General features: G+C 44.2%; 1 protein-coding gene across 1 annotated transcript in view; it reads left to right on the top strand.

Moving 5' to 3' along the window:
- Positions 1–12,971, top strand: part of tango6 (transport and golgi organization 6 homolog) — a 55,126-nt gene extending 42,155 nt beyond the window's left edge. The window contains exons 16-18 of the mRNA XM_079502083.1: positions 1,241–1,392; positions 6,017–6,130; positions 12,049–12,971. Coding sequence (XP_079358209.1) covers positions 1,241–1,392; positions 6,017–6,130; positions 12,049–12,225 — 443 coding nt within the window. The 3' untranslated portion in view covers positions 12,226–12,971. The remainder of the gene's footprint in view (positions 1–1,240; positions 1,393–6,016; positions 6,131–12,048) is intronic.
- Positions 12,972–15,456: the final 2,485 nt, after the last annotated feature.

The raw sequence follows: 15,456 nt of genomic DNA, 5'->3' as shown, positions 1-15,456 counted from the left end.
CAATAGCTCTGCCACCCACTGCCACTTCTACTATTACAGCGTGAGGCGGTCAGCTGCCAGGCACTCTCCATGGATGCTATTGGCTCCATTCCCCCTGGTGCTTGCTTGCTTTGCTCGGGGTAGATGTTGGCACAGCAGCGGTGCGTTCTGTCAGTCTTTGTTTAGTCTATCTTATTAGTCTTTCTCACGACCCCCCTCCCCCTCTCTCTCTCTCTGTGTGAGAGACATGAAGACTCTCTCTTTAAACCTACATGGAGATGGGGGGGGTGTTGGTTCTGTTTTAGTAAAAACCTGCCCTGACTCAGCATTTCACGGAACAGAACTGCTCGGCTGAATCATACTGTAAAAAAAAATAGGGCTGAATGCTTGGCTAGGCAGGTCACACCCGTACGAGGTCCACCTGAGGACAGGCTCTTGCACACGTGTACGCTCACACACGCTCACACGCGCTCACACGCGCTCACACGCGCTCACACACCTGGGAAAAAAACCACCACAGTGCCCTTCTTCTGACTTTCCTCTTCTATATAGTATTAAATGTAAATCATGTGTTCATTGCATAGGAACACGTCGTTGATTGTCAGTAACTGTGGTTGAAATCAATCACCAACTATTTATTTTTCCACAAAATGTGCAGTTATTGAGGTATACAGCTTAATATATGTATGTAATATATGTATACTCTTAAGCTGATCGCTGTGCTAAAAATATATATGCTGGAATGATAAACCCAATTTATACTTCAACATAATCTAATAAAAAATCACACCCGTGTGAAGTGAGGGGCGCTCTTATCGTCGTACATCATCATGGCGTAACATAGACACTATGCCTATTTGCTCAGACACTATGACGAAAACTTCTCCATTCATTGTCAATGGGAATTTAATGTTTGTGTAGGACAAAAATAGACACGATGCTGATTTGCTCGGACACCATGACGTAAAAGTCTCCGTTGTCAATGGGAATTTAATGTTTGTGTAAAACAAAAATTGCTGATTTGCCCAGACACTGACGTAAAATTCTCCATTCATTGTCAATGGTAATTATATGTTTGTGTAAGACGAAAATCTACACTAATAGCTGTATATAGGAGGGGCTAGCGCCCCTCAAAAAGCACACGTGTCGCGCTGTGACACTTTTATTTGTGAGGTTGATTTCACCGTGCTTGAGCTTGAGTGCCACACAAACCTCTACCTCCTCTCTCACGCTTTCCGTGGGTTCTTCTCTCCTCTTCCAGGTGAGCTGACGCCCCATCTGGGACGTCCACTGATCGGGGTGTTCCTGCAGGGGACCAGGGACCGGGACCAGACGGTTCGAGCCAGCTGTCTGTCGAACCTGGGAGAAGTGTGTCAGAGGCTGGACTATGCCTTGGGACCTCTAGCTCAGGAGGTGAGGGGGGGGGGGAACCGCCTACTCACCCATTTAATGGCAGGACACAGAGAGAGCGAGGAGGCCGGTTGTTGGCACCGGTTTCATTGCATTTCAGTCATGGACCCTTTACCTCGGTATCAATTCATCGTTGAATATTGAGTGGAGACATACTACTCATCATCATCATCATTATAAGCTTGCTATTTCAGCTCGAAGTACAGTTGAGGTGCAGACCCTTATTTTCAATGTAGCCGAGATACAGAACACCATAATCAACAGAAATTAATCAGAAAACACTCAAAAATACAAAACTAAACTACACCAAATCAGACCAAAAATGAAACAATTAAATAAACAATAAAGCAGTTCCAATCCTGAACAAAAGTGTTGGAAAGCATTGCCCTGAATTGACCCAAAGATGGAAGTGATCAGAGTTCTAAGGACTTCTGGAGCTCATTCCAAGCAGATGGAGCACTGACAGAGAATACTGCCTTGCCTAGTTCTGCCTGAGCAAAAGGAACCCTGAGCATCAGGAAGCCATTCGAGCGGGTCTGGTAGGTGGGTACTAGGTATCTGATTGAACGTAGAACAAATGTAAGGGGCGAGCATTCCTGAGATGGCTTTAAAAATAAACCGATACCAGTGCTTATCACACCTCTCTCAGACAGAGAGGATAAAGCCTGCGTTCCCATAAAGCGCACAATGATGGCTACCATAGCTGTCACCAGTGACCCAGTCTTAGGGCAGAATGGTACACAGTGTCGTCGAGGAGTTTTTAAAACGGATGGAGCAGCAATTCTATGAATAGTGTCTCCGTAATCTAAAACTGTATTTTGTGATGGTGAATATTGTTACGTTTGCAAATTTTCCACCAACTGCAAGTGAGTGCCATTTCAATACAGTATATACATCATGTATATCTAAGCACTTTAGTTCCGACTGCCCTTAACTGACCATTACATTACATCAACATTAAAGGACCACTTCACCACTTTTCAACATCTCTTCATATAATTGGTCCTCACTAATGTTCATGATAAAACACCACATTTTTTCCTACTCAGTCTGTGTCTCATAGGAGGGCTTTGGGCAGTTCGGACACCCGTCCACCAGTGACATCATCATTAGGCAGTTTTTTTTAAACAAGATTTGTTTTAAAATATATTTAGATTTGTATTATCGTGAGAACGATGGCTTCAACTTTTGCATTGCAACTTTTCAGGAAAAGAAAGCCTGCCGTTTCTATTAGCTTGGATTCACCATCGATGATGTCACTGGTGGACGGGTTTCCGAACTGCCCACAGCCTTCCTATGAGACACAGACTGAGTAGAAATAAATGGTGGTATTTTATCATGAACATTAGTTAGGATTATAGGAAGAGAAGTTGAAAAGTGGTGAAGTGGTCCTTTAAGCGTAAATGCACTTTCCACATTAATTCATGCACTTTCTTGTTTCTTATTTCTTGTTAAGATGTATGTTTCTCTGAGCCATGTCGCATGATATTTCTGTCACATTGTGACAGTATAGTTTAGGCCGGTTTAATGTTTAAACCCACACACACATTCTGACGTGGTGGTTTTGTCGTCTTATTTCCTAACTCCTGTCTGTTGGGTAGCTGCTTGGCATCGCAGTGAGTGCAATAATACCAGGAAATAAAATCAATTTCACCTGTGGTGGCACGGCACTCCTAGGGACTTGGCTCCCTGGGCAATTGCTCTATATACTTTAGTGTATAGGAATGGTACAGAGAGGGACGGGCTATATTTCTTATATGTCCTCCCAACGTGTGTGTGTGTGTGTGTGTGTGTGTGTGTGTGTGTGTGTGTGTGTGTGTGTGTGTGTGTGTGTGTGTGTGTGTGTGCGTGTGCGTGTGCGTGTGCGTGTGCGTGTGCGTGTGCGTGCGTGCGTGCGCGTGCGCGTGTGCGCGTGTGCGCGTGCGTGTGCGTGCGTGCGTGCGCGGGAGAGGGAGCGCAAGAGATTAATGTGCATGTATTTGTGTGAGAGCAGATATTCGGGCTGCTGCAGTGGTCAGAGGCTTAAATAAAGATGGTGTGTGTGTGTGTGTGTGTGTGGCACGCTTGCTGGCTGAAGCTTGGTATCATGAATAAGCAGCACTGTCAGTCTGTTGAACAGAATGCTTATTCATGAAGCTGCCCTGTGTAACAGCCACTCACCGTGTGCGTGCGTGCGTGCGTGCGTGCATGTGTATGTGTGAGAAAGCGAGCGGTCAAGGGAACATGGCTTATTCTTGCCAATACACCAATCGATCCAGTACAGTGGTAGAGACTGACCTCAGCATACTGTCACTCACTTTTTTTCTCTCTCTCCCCCTTGTTGCATGTCTGTGCATGTGCAAGCTGTGCTTTGCCTCCAGGTTATTGATCAACACTTAACACTAATTGTACTGTAGAACCCTGTTATCCCATATTCCCTTGACATAGTTTGATTGTGTCGCCAGTCAGTTTTGAATAAAACTTTATTTAGACTCATATGTATGGTAGAATAGGTTAATGCAATACAACTAGGAGTGCAGTCGTCGGAGGCGGTCTTCCAGCGGGTAGAGGACACCTACTGCTAGACAAGGGGCATTACCAGAAACTCAAAGTGCTCAAAGTGCTCAATAGTTGCGAACACAGTGATTGCGAACGCAGTTAGCATTTACTATGAGACCCAGCAGATCATGTATGTGTGTCTGTCTGTCTGTGTGTGTGTGTGTCACGCTGTAACACCACCCGCCCACCACCAGAGGGCACAGCTGTATCACACACAAAAACACACACATGCACGCACACACACACACACACACAGACACACACACACACACACATACACACACACACACAACTTAACTTAAAAAAAAATAGAACTTAAAAAAAACCTTAAAGTACGTAATTTATTCTAATTGTTGTTATTGAAATTTACGAGCTGCGTTCGCTTCCCGCGTTCGCGCGTCTTACTTGTGGGAGAAAGAAATGTTGTCTCCTGTTTAGTGGTAGGTTTGATATCCAGCTCAGTTTTTCAGATAAAAGATAAATGGTCACTGATGATAATGATGACCAGGCTGAGTGGCCCCTGCACCTGACCTTGGACGTCACATATGCACACAGAAGTGAAATCATGCAGTAATCCTGGTCGCTACGCATACTGCCTCCCCCTGGCCAACCAATATTATATCAGTATTTTCATAGCGGGTGAACAGAAAGCACCTCGTGCATGAGGTCAGTCCGTTGCTCTCCCCAGGTTGGCAGAGGGAGTGTAGCACCCAGGATTACACTAGACAATTGACACTGGGTGAAAAGAAATGGTTTACAAAAATGTTAAATATTTAAATGAGACTTATGCACAGAATGACTCTTCCTCCCTACTTCCTTCATCAGTAACACCTGAAGGAAGTAGGGAAGGGTCCCGGAAGTAGTAAGAGTTATTCTGTGTGCATCTCCATATTCCTCTGGATGAAGAGGCTATGCGCGTGACATCATCGTACCCGGAAGTTATGCGGGAACGCCTACTGAGTGGCCCATACATCCAAACAGAAAAGTCCTGTCTGATTGTATTAAACAACGTTAAACTCACCAACATTGCAGCTGTATGGAAAGCTTGAATTATCTTCTTTCTATCTCCAAAGTTTTTGTTTCATAAAAAAAACACTATAGACATGTTATGAGCTACTTTCTTTTTTTAATATATATTTTTTATCCCATGATTTTGTAACCCATTTTTCACCCCTGTGTCAATTATCTAATGTGATCCTGGGCTCTACACACCCTCCGCCAACCTAGTCCCCATATATGGGGGACATGGGGAGAGCAACAGACTTGAACTCATGCTTCCTTCATGCCTGAGTGTCCAAGTTGCTCCTTTACACCTGACAGGGGGGAGTTTCCCTGGTTGGACGTAGCGCGTGGAAGGAACACGTTATTCCAACCAGTTCCTTTCCCCTCCATCAGGTGCCCCGGCTGGCCAGGGGGAGGCAGTTTAGAGACCAGGATTACTGCATGTTTTTTGTGAGGGTACCTACCCTAGGGGACACGGGGAGAACATGCAAACTCCACACAGAAAGGCCCTTTCGCCAACCCTGCCTCGGGTATGGGCACCGATGACGCGGAGGACTCACTCCCTATAGGGCCATATATTGCTGTCGTAGCAAAATAGCCGATCTCCAAGCTCAAAACGCGTCGCATTGCGACGCGTTTTGAGCTTGTAGATCGGCTATTTTTGCTATGTTCGAATTGAAATCTTGAATTTTTGCTATTTTTTTAATTGGAATCCTGAAAATTAACATGTTTATGTCATTTCAAATGCCTTTTATTATACTTGTGTTGAGCAATGAGACTATTTAGACTGAAGTAATTACAGCGGGTCATGTTTGCAATGTGTTCTGGAATTGTAACTGAAGCTGAAACCAATATTATATCAGTATTCTGACATTAACCTGAGGGCCGCATTAAGTGAAGGTGGGGGCTGCATGTGGCCCCCGGGCCGCCAGTTGCCCACCCCTGGTCTAGATGAGCAGATGGCGTGTACCGGTGGAAAAGTGATGCATGTGCATACTCTGTATAGTGAGGCTATAGACGTCATGCGGTTAATCGGGTTGAGTTGCTCTGATTTTGAAGAAGAACATGTGTGTCGTCCTCTCCTCAGCTGAGCTGCTGTCTGACGGCGCTGATCAAGACCGAGAAGGAAGCCGAGGTGAGGAGAGCTGCCGTCCACGTCATCACCATGCTCCTCCGTGGCCTGAGTGACAAAACCACGCAGGTAGGTACACACACACACACACACACACCAGTTGATGATTTCGTCAACTAAATGTCGAAAAATGTTCACCGTCTACCTTTTTTCAATGACAAAAACGGAATGAAAAAACTACCAAAAAACTAAGAGCTATGATGACCAACACTATGACTAAATGTACTGACATTTTGGTCAACAAAAGAAAAACTAGACTAAAATGTTAGGGAGGGACTAGTGCACTCTGAAAATAGCCGATCTACAAGCTCACGCACATAGAATATGCACGTGCATATGCACGTGTTCGTACATGTGTATGTGTTCGTACATGCGTATGTGTTCGTACACGCGCGCGCACACAAACACACACACACACTCACACACACACACACAGTATATATAAATATTATGTAACTTTCTTTTTTAAATGTAATGGTTTATATCTTGCTGGGGATTTTCCCTTTGACTGTGCCAGGGGTAGAGGGTTAGGTTCAGTGGGTTTCACAACCTCACCATTCTGAAGACGTTTGTCTGCTTTTCCCCAACATTACAAAGCTCTGACCTACTGTACGCGCCTATTCACCTTTTTCTTACAGCCCATAGTGCATTGTGTTTGTGTGTGCAAAAGTTCCTCTTTCTCTCGCTGTGTTGCCAGTTTTGCAAGAGAAACAAGTGGCCAGGTCTATGAAAACAAGCACAAATGAAAATAGCTCATCTACAAGCTCACAGCGACACGTTGTAAGGTTGTACATCCGTTTTTTTTTTTTAAACATTTAAAAAAAAAATAATTTAAAGGCACAAAATATGTTCAGATGGATGTCTGTGGACAATTCATATTCATCTGGGGTTCCTTGATGTGAAGAACTGTGGAAACCACTGGTTTAAACAACATTAGGAAGCAAGCCCAAATAAGCAACTACTGTACACTTTAGAATCAAGCCCAAAAAAAAACATCAACCAGCAACTACCAATAATTTATTTGCAAGTGACTTTACAGATAAAACAAGTCAAAGGTTGCTTATAATAAGCAGACATGGCAACACGGCCTGAAGGAAGCAAAGCACACGCACAAGGAGCCCCAGTACCTTGGAGGGGAAAAACGTGGATATAACACTGAATAACTGCCCATGTGGCCCATGCAGACGGCTGGCGTAGCCGTCTGAGCACCTACAGTTGGGTGCCAACGATATTGTCCCTTATTTTGGTATTGTCCCTTATTTGACCCATTTAGGCCTGACCTCAAAATTAAAAAAAAATCCTTCTAAATCCTCCAGTTTTCTGAAATAAATATTTTCACGATTTAAAAAAAATAGCAGACCTACAAGCTCATAGCGCGCCACTCGGTGGCGCGCTATGAGCTTGTAGATCTGCTATTTTTCAATAGCTAAATTATAACATAATGTTTAAAACACCAAAAGGGGTTCCCGCCCAAAATGGGTTAACTGTCCTTTTGCGCAGATCACGCAAACCTCAGCAAAAAGAAAAGGACAATATCGATGGCCTCCAACTGTAGGCTGGTTCAAGTCCCGATCCCGACGACCTTTGCTGCATGTCACCCATAGAGTATAAAGAAGGATAGAGACTGAACCGGCACGATACCGTCTACTTCCGCCTTTTTTTCAAATGCGGAAGTGCAAACGCGCTCAGCCGCTCAACGTTAAAGCCCAGCTGCACAGGGTTTCCTCGTCATACCTCCACGGGTCCGCCTGCAGTCCCTCCTCTTACCACTAGGGCCCAGTGCTTCAACTTTGGAGAGCCTCACTGGGGCCTTGGTGTCACCCCCCCGTCTCTCTCCCCATTTCCTGTCAGACAGGAAATTGATAGGTAGGTATCAATAAAGGTATAAAGAAGCCCCCAAAAGTATGATAACTGCCCATGTCACTGGTTCATGTCACTGGTTCATGTCACTGGTTCATGTCACTGGTTCATGTCACTGGTTCATGTCACTGGTTCATGTCAGTCCAACAACTGTTGTTTCCACCAGAAGAGAGCTCTAATCTATAACCGTTTAAATTATTTAATTGTCAAAAAAAAGTGCCTAGTACCAAAGCAAGCGCGAGCTTGTACATCGGCTATTTTCACTTAATAATTATTTTTATTCATATCATGGAATTTCTTAGATGTGTTTGTTTTAAAATGTATACATTTATTTTATTATTTTTCTAATTTAAAAATAGTCTTTTGAAATATACATACATCTTTTTTTTAATGATCTTTACTCAAGTCGTGACCCACAAATGGGTCCCGACTCACTGTTTGGGATACAGTGCATTAGGCCAGGGGTTCTCAACCCGTGGGTCGCGACCCCTCGGGGGGTCGCCAAATTATTTTAGGGGGTCCCCAAATTATTTTCAAAAAAATAAAAATATATATTTTCACGATTTTTCAAAAATAGCAGACCTACAAGCTCGTAGCGCGCCACTCGGTGGCGCGCTATGAGCTTGTAGATCTGCTATTTTTCAATAGCTAAATTATAACAATGCTTAAAACACCAAAAGGGGTTCCCGCCCAAAATGGTTTAAGGTTATTGTAGCAGTCAATTTATATTGGGGGTCGGGAGGGGGCGGGGCGGGGGTCCCGAGACATTGCCAAAGCATTTCCGGGGGTCCCCGGCCAAAAACGTTGAGAACCCCTGCATTAGGCCACGGACCCCATTTGATGCAACTTTTGTATCTCTGGGACCGCAATCTAAGAGAAAAGTGCATATCAATCATGTAGCTGTCGTGCTTAGACATATCTGTGTGTGTTATATCAACAAAAACACACAAGGCCAAAAGTTCAGCCGGTGTGTGAGGACATTCCGTCGTAACCGTGGTTTCAGAATGTCGAGGTCAAACGGAAAAACAACGTCAAATACAAGTTTGTTAGCAGAGCTCTTTCTTCCAATTTTGAAATGGCCTCACACCACACACCCCACGCTGTTATCTTTCTGGTACACTTTTAATGAGTCAGGGGATATGAATAAAATCTGGGAAGATTTAAGTAGCATGTGACGGCTCAAACTAGGGGGTTTTCATGATTCTGAAGCCATTGCAAGTGTTTGTTTTACACGAAAATCACTCCTTTGGCCATATGTTATGACGGCTATGGCCATTTTTACCCCTTGTTTGACCCGTCACATGCTACTTAAAGCAGAATTAAAAATTGTAATTTTTTCCTGCATATAGTTTGTTAATATGGTACCCCAACGTTCAGCAGCTGTCACGAATTATCCTAGGGAAACTGAATTTCAATTGGACATTTCTGATAATGTTTCTGATAATATTCCCTGAAATGTAGAAACCAGGTTGACCCAAGTAAATACAAGTCTGTATTTGGGACAGTAGGGTCTGTTTTTAAGGTTAAGAGGCTGTTCTTACACACGTACACATGTCCTGTAATCTAGTCCCTGGTTCCCTTTAGTCATTATCAGGCATGATAATAGACTACACTTCACTGGCTGCTTCTCACCAAGCACAGGAAAGAGGGTCACTCCAAACACTGTTTTTAGACTACAAAACCATGTTCTCGCTTGGCGTCTCCCACGCCTCATGTCACTTTTAACCGTTACATTACAGCAGTGGAAAGTCTGTGCTCATTGTTGGCATCTGTGGACTCACACTGTTGTTTTTAGATAGTCCTGTAGAGTCGAGGCCAAGACAACCAACCGTAGTCCTTTGGCGTGCATTTATCAGACTCCTTGAAAGTAGTGGCTCCATTCTAGGAATAGGCTAGGGTCCTCCTCCAGGACCAAATTGACAATGATAAAGGTGATAATAAACGTCAAAACATTTCCAAAATTGTTTATTGAGTGGTGCAACCACTCCAAGGAACAGCAATGTCCATGTTAACCTATGTGTTAACCTGTGTGTGTGTGTGTGTGTGTGTGTGTGTGTGCGTGTGTGTGTGTGTGTGTGTGTGTGTGTGTGTGTGTGTGTGTGTGTGTGTGTGTGTGTGTGTGTGTGTGTGTGTGTGTGTGTGTGTGTGTGTGTGTATGAGTACCAGTAGGGGCAAAAGTGGCGCTGTTGTGCCAGAAACAGAGAGAGAGAGATGGTGTTGCACTGTTGCCTAGTGCTAATTACAGAGATAGAGAGGCGAGGGGAGAGGGGAGTTGCACCACTCAGTTCACACAGGTGTGATTTTTTTAATTTACAATTGAAACAGAATATCACTCATTATTTGGTGGCCCATTTCTGGTCCTGACTGAGACTTGTGTGTGTGTGTGACGTGGCTCCTCCGTAGCCAGTGGCATGGCTGAGGGAAGTAGGGGTTCTGGGGGGGCTGGAACACCCCCTCCCTCCAGGCACAGCCCCGCCTCGGACAGGAGGGGGAAAATAATAATAATTTTAATCAAAACAGATTTCTGTTAATGGACTAATAAATATGCTGTATCACAGTATCGGCGCCTTATCCTGGTTAATTGCCTGTGTCCGTTTGCTCATGCGTGTGGAGAGGCCACTTTAAAAGCCACTTTTCTGCGTGAAAATGCACGTGCACGAGGCGCGTGCACGTGCATTTTGCGGCGCGTGTTAGACTAAGCGCCCAGCACCTCTTACTGTAAACATCTTCCCGCGGCCATGGCCAGTGGTGTCATAATGAGTTGACCAGTGGCTGGCGACAGGTGGCTTTTCCCAGCCCAGTCCAGGGCCTGTCATTAGGCTAACAGCTGGACAGGTGTACCACTCACACCAGCTGCAAACATCTAATGACACTCACTGGGATATGAGAACAGACAGGCTGGAGAGGCAAGCCCCTAGCTTAGCCTAGACCAGGGGTGCCCAAAAGGTAGGTCGCGATCTACCAGTAGATCACAAGGGCTGTGCAGGTAGATCACATGACATGCCCCTAAAAAAATATTTAAAAAAAATATTTTTGGCTTCTGCCACTTGAATTAAGGTGACTTGATTGAGTGACATCAAAAATGGCCTGTCAGCTCAAACCCACAATGCAATATTTTGTCTCTATTTCCAATTCCAAGTGCATTTGTCTTGTAATGCCAGCGCCGCTATTCCATATTTAAACTATTTTCAGCAATGGTATAATATTCTTTTTTCGGCGGTTAGATCTTGTTGAGCTGGTCATTTTGAAAGTAGCTCTCAAGTTAAAAAAAAGTGTGGGCACCGCCTTGCCTAGACTGTGAACAGACCACACCTGACCAAGTTGGAACTTGGACCAGTGTAGTTGACTCACTGGGGCCTAAGTTGTAATGAGGAGTGAAAGAGCACTGTGCTAATTTATTCCTAGACTTGCCCGACCGTGTCGCATGGCGTCAAATTCTTCAGTTGAAAATGTTCATCTCTGCAACCACGCTGTTCTTTCACCACTGTGAATTTGTTCTTTTTTCCCCCTTTTTCCCCCACCTCCCCCTCACCAATCGCCTAATAATATAGTAACAATTAAAGCAGCAAGGACAAGAAATAAATCTTAAAAAGAAGAAAAATAACAATAATAATCATAATCTATAAATACACCAAGTCTCTGACAAATAACTTCATATATGGGCATAAAAGGGACACAGACATAATAACTGGGTGGACATAATAACTGGGTAGGGCATGCATTTCCAACTTGCATCGTTCCAAGTAGGCCAGTGCCCAATGGGCACCGCTCTAGTAATAATAATAATAATAATATCAGTTAGAAAGGGTACAGGGTTTAGTTTAGACATACTATTGGTCCGACTGCCATTAGACCGACAACCTACCTCAAACCCTAACCTACCCCTAACAGCAATCACGGGAGCAGCGCATGTTTCGACCGCATGTCCGACGGTTGTTTCCGCATGTCAGTCCGTCTAATCTGCGTGTGCATCCCGTTGGGAAACCATCTAATGAGCCTTTTCCCTTCAGGTTCTCAGTGATGTTCTGTTGGACCTGTACCGAGCACTAATGAGACTTTTTCCCTCAGGTTCTCAGTGATGTTCTGTTGGACCTGTACCGAGCACTAATGAGACCTTTTCCCTTCAGATTCTCGGTGATGTTCTGTTGGACCTGTACCGAGCACTGAAGTGGGTGGTGCGGTCGGACCGCGACGACGTCACGGTGCTCCACGCTCAGCTGGCGTTGGAGGAGCTCGACGACGTCATGAAGAAGTTCATCTTCCCCCAGCAGAAGTTGGAGAAGAAGATCGTGGTTCTGCCGTAGTGGGACGAACGGAGCATCGCAGTAGAACTTCAGGCAGGCACAAACGTTTTAGCCGGTTGGTCACACACCCTCCCTCCACTCTCAACCTAAAGGTTGAACTACGTGGTCTATTCAAACAGACCGTCACGCACTCTCACACATGCACAAAGGACTGCTCATCCGTGAACTAACTCCTGCCACCTCCGCAGCCTCCTCCTGTAGTAACATTTAGGCCTTCTGTGTCAGCCTGCCATTCAATGCAGGTTTGTATTGTTGTACCATGTTCTTTTAAAACACATTAATTGTCTGTGGACGTCTTTGGTATTACCGCACGGGCAGAGCCCAAGACGTCTGTGGACGTCTTTGAAAAAAAAAAAAATATATATATATATATATATATATATATATATATTTGAATCAAAAAAAATCAAAACAATGTTTTGTTTTGTTTTTAATACGTGGTGCCACAGTTTGTGTTTCCGCCATTGAGAATGCATTTGGCGTTTAAATTAAATAACTCAGAAACTATAAAACATTTCAAAGTAAAAAGTTCCAGCATGTGTCTCCACAGTCAGCTGAATTATAAAAAATGTGAATGGATTTTCTAGGTGAAAGTGATTTTTGGGCAGTTTTGCGTGGGCTCTCAATCTGAGAATCTTTAGAATCTGCACTATATGTCTATTATAATTTCCATTGATTGTGTTATGATTTGAGAGTCTGTCATGCCTTGCACAGATTGTTCTGGAGGGTCACTGGAGCAGAGCCACACTGCCAAATATGCAATATCATTGCAATAAATGGTTTTAATCTCAACGAGTGTCTTTCTGTTGCATCTATTAGTTTGTTTTTTTTACTAGTTTGCTTAGGAACGGGATCTAATAATGGCGTGGCTCCCATGTGGAGGTCAGACTTAATGTGGTCAGCCTGTGATTGTAATTGTCAGTTACTGTACGTTTCTATCTATTTGGTCAAGGCTTCAGCCTGATCTACTTCCATCCCCATTTACTTCCATTATAAGAAGTAAAGTAAAGAAGAAGAAGTGGCAGCGCAGCGTGTAAAAATGATGCTTCACTGGCACGTTTGAACATTTTAGCGCTCCTTCGCTACAAAGTTTCGGCACTTGCGGTGGTAGTTCAGTTCAGCTTTAATTTTCTCCCCGCCGTTTGGTCCCCCGCCCCCAAGGTTGGTGCCCCTGCAGCACCTAAAGTCTGTCGGTTAATCTGGGCCTGAATGAAAGATAAAAAATGTGAGAGAAATTGGTCCAATCCGGCTATTTTGCGAGATAAGCTCTGGATGGTGTTATGGTGTTTTAAGAGACACTTCCAGTCACACCACCAGGGCAAAAAAAATCTTCCTTTTTCTTCCAACTCATCCCTCTTGAGAGAACGGAAGTAGCCCCGTAGCATTGAGTGATATGTTAACCCTTTTGGTGTTTAAAGCATTATGTTATGCTTTAGCTATTGAAAAATAGCAGATCTACAAGCTCATAGCGCGGCACCGAGTGCCGCGCTATGAACTTGTAGGTCTGCTATTTTTGAAAAATCGTGAAAATGTGCCTCAAATCTTTGAATATATATATTACATTTTAACTCAAATCTTTGCTTCTGGGGAGGTCCCTGGAACAACATATTTTCAGAAAACTTTCAGGGTTTTGAAGACATTTTATAAATTTCGACGTCAGGCCTAGATGGGTTAAATGTCTATATGCGGCACGACCCTCTCTACACACACCCACACAAAGAAAAAAGCTCCTCTCCGTCCTTTGTTCCCACGTGTGAACATAAGGAGGCAAACAGTAAAGGATGTCATCGGTGTTTGCAGTCTGGATGTCTTCCCTCTTCACTGGGTCAAGGTGTCACCGTGGCCCAAGGGCATAGACGGCGCGCTCTTCCATCACAATGACACTTTTACACCTCTCTGGGGGCACTGTCCGTCGCCCACACTTTCCTTCTGTTGTTAAAAAGCACCCTTGTTTGACCCGCTTGGTTTAGCCTTTCTCTCCAAAACAACATCACGCATAAATGCAGATATCTTCGTGACAGTACCAACCAGCTGTGGTTAAGAAATATCCAAATGTTTGTCCCGGTGTCACGGATCACTTTGGCATCGCAGACGGCTTGCATTTCTTGAGTTAGTCTTATTAAATAAAGTAATCTTCCGAATTATGAATTTGGTTACATTACAGTGATGCGTTTAACCACTTAACACTTATTAAACTTATGAACTCTATTTTTCCGAGGCAATCTTCGTTCCTACTCTCACCTATGGTCATGAAGTGTGGGTCATGACCGAAAGAATAAGGTCGTGAATACAAGCGGCCGAAATGAGTTTTCTTCGACGGGTGGCTGGCATCTCACTTAGAGATAGGGTGAGAAGTTCAGTCACACGAGAGAGACTCGGAGTAGAACCGCTGCTCCTTCGCCTGGAAAGGAGCCAGTTTAGGTGGTTCGGGCATCTGGTTAGGATGCCTCTCGGGTGTCTCCCTAGGGAGGTCCTCGACGCACGTCCCACTGGGAGGAGACCCTCGGGGCAGACCAAGGCGCAGTTGGAGGAAATACGTTGACCAACTGGCCTTGGAACGTCTCGGGATCCCCCAGGAGGAAGTCACTAATGTTGCTCTGGAGAGGGAAGTCTGGAGCACTCTGGTGGAGCTGTTGCCCCCGCGACCCGACTACGGATAAGCGGTTGAAGATGGATGGATGGATGGAACGGCCGGTTTCACGAAAGAAATATGTTTTCGAGGCGACACGCGGCTGCGATAAAAGCATTCACTGATGAGGCGAAAACATCTTATGTGATCTTATGCATCGTTGATTGTTTCACACTCATTGTTTCACAAGCTCTCTGGTTTTAGAGAATAGAGATACATTAAAGAGCTGCAACTGTTTTCTTAGCGACTTTGTCGCAAAACAGTGTCATGCTAAAATTGTGAGAATAGCTTTCCGGACTATTTTTTACCTTATAGATTTTTTTCATACAAAGCATCTACATTTTTGAAGGTCTTTATGTCTTCGCCTATGGGCCCAATGATTGTGCCCCAAATAAGGATTGATTATGAATTAGTTATTATTAAATTATTGCTTATCTATTTATAATTGATTAAATCGCTGTTGCACCCGCACGTAATTTGAACTGTGTGCATTTCTGCCTGCATGATATTTTGACATTTCACTAAATTGCAGTGATAGCAGAGGTGCACTTTCAAGTGATTATCTCATTCATTCTTGAAGTGAATTGGATCTACACTACTAG

This window comes from Electrona antarctica, assembly GCF_951216825.1.
Source record: "Electrona antarctica genome assembly, chromosome: 5".
Classification (NCBI taxonomy): Eukaryota; Metazoa; Chordata; class Actinopteri; order Myctophiformes; family Myctophidae; genus Electrona; species Electrona antarctica.
Note: the sequence above shows the minus strand (reverse complement) of the source record. Positions and strands in the feature narration are given on the sequence as shown.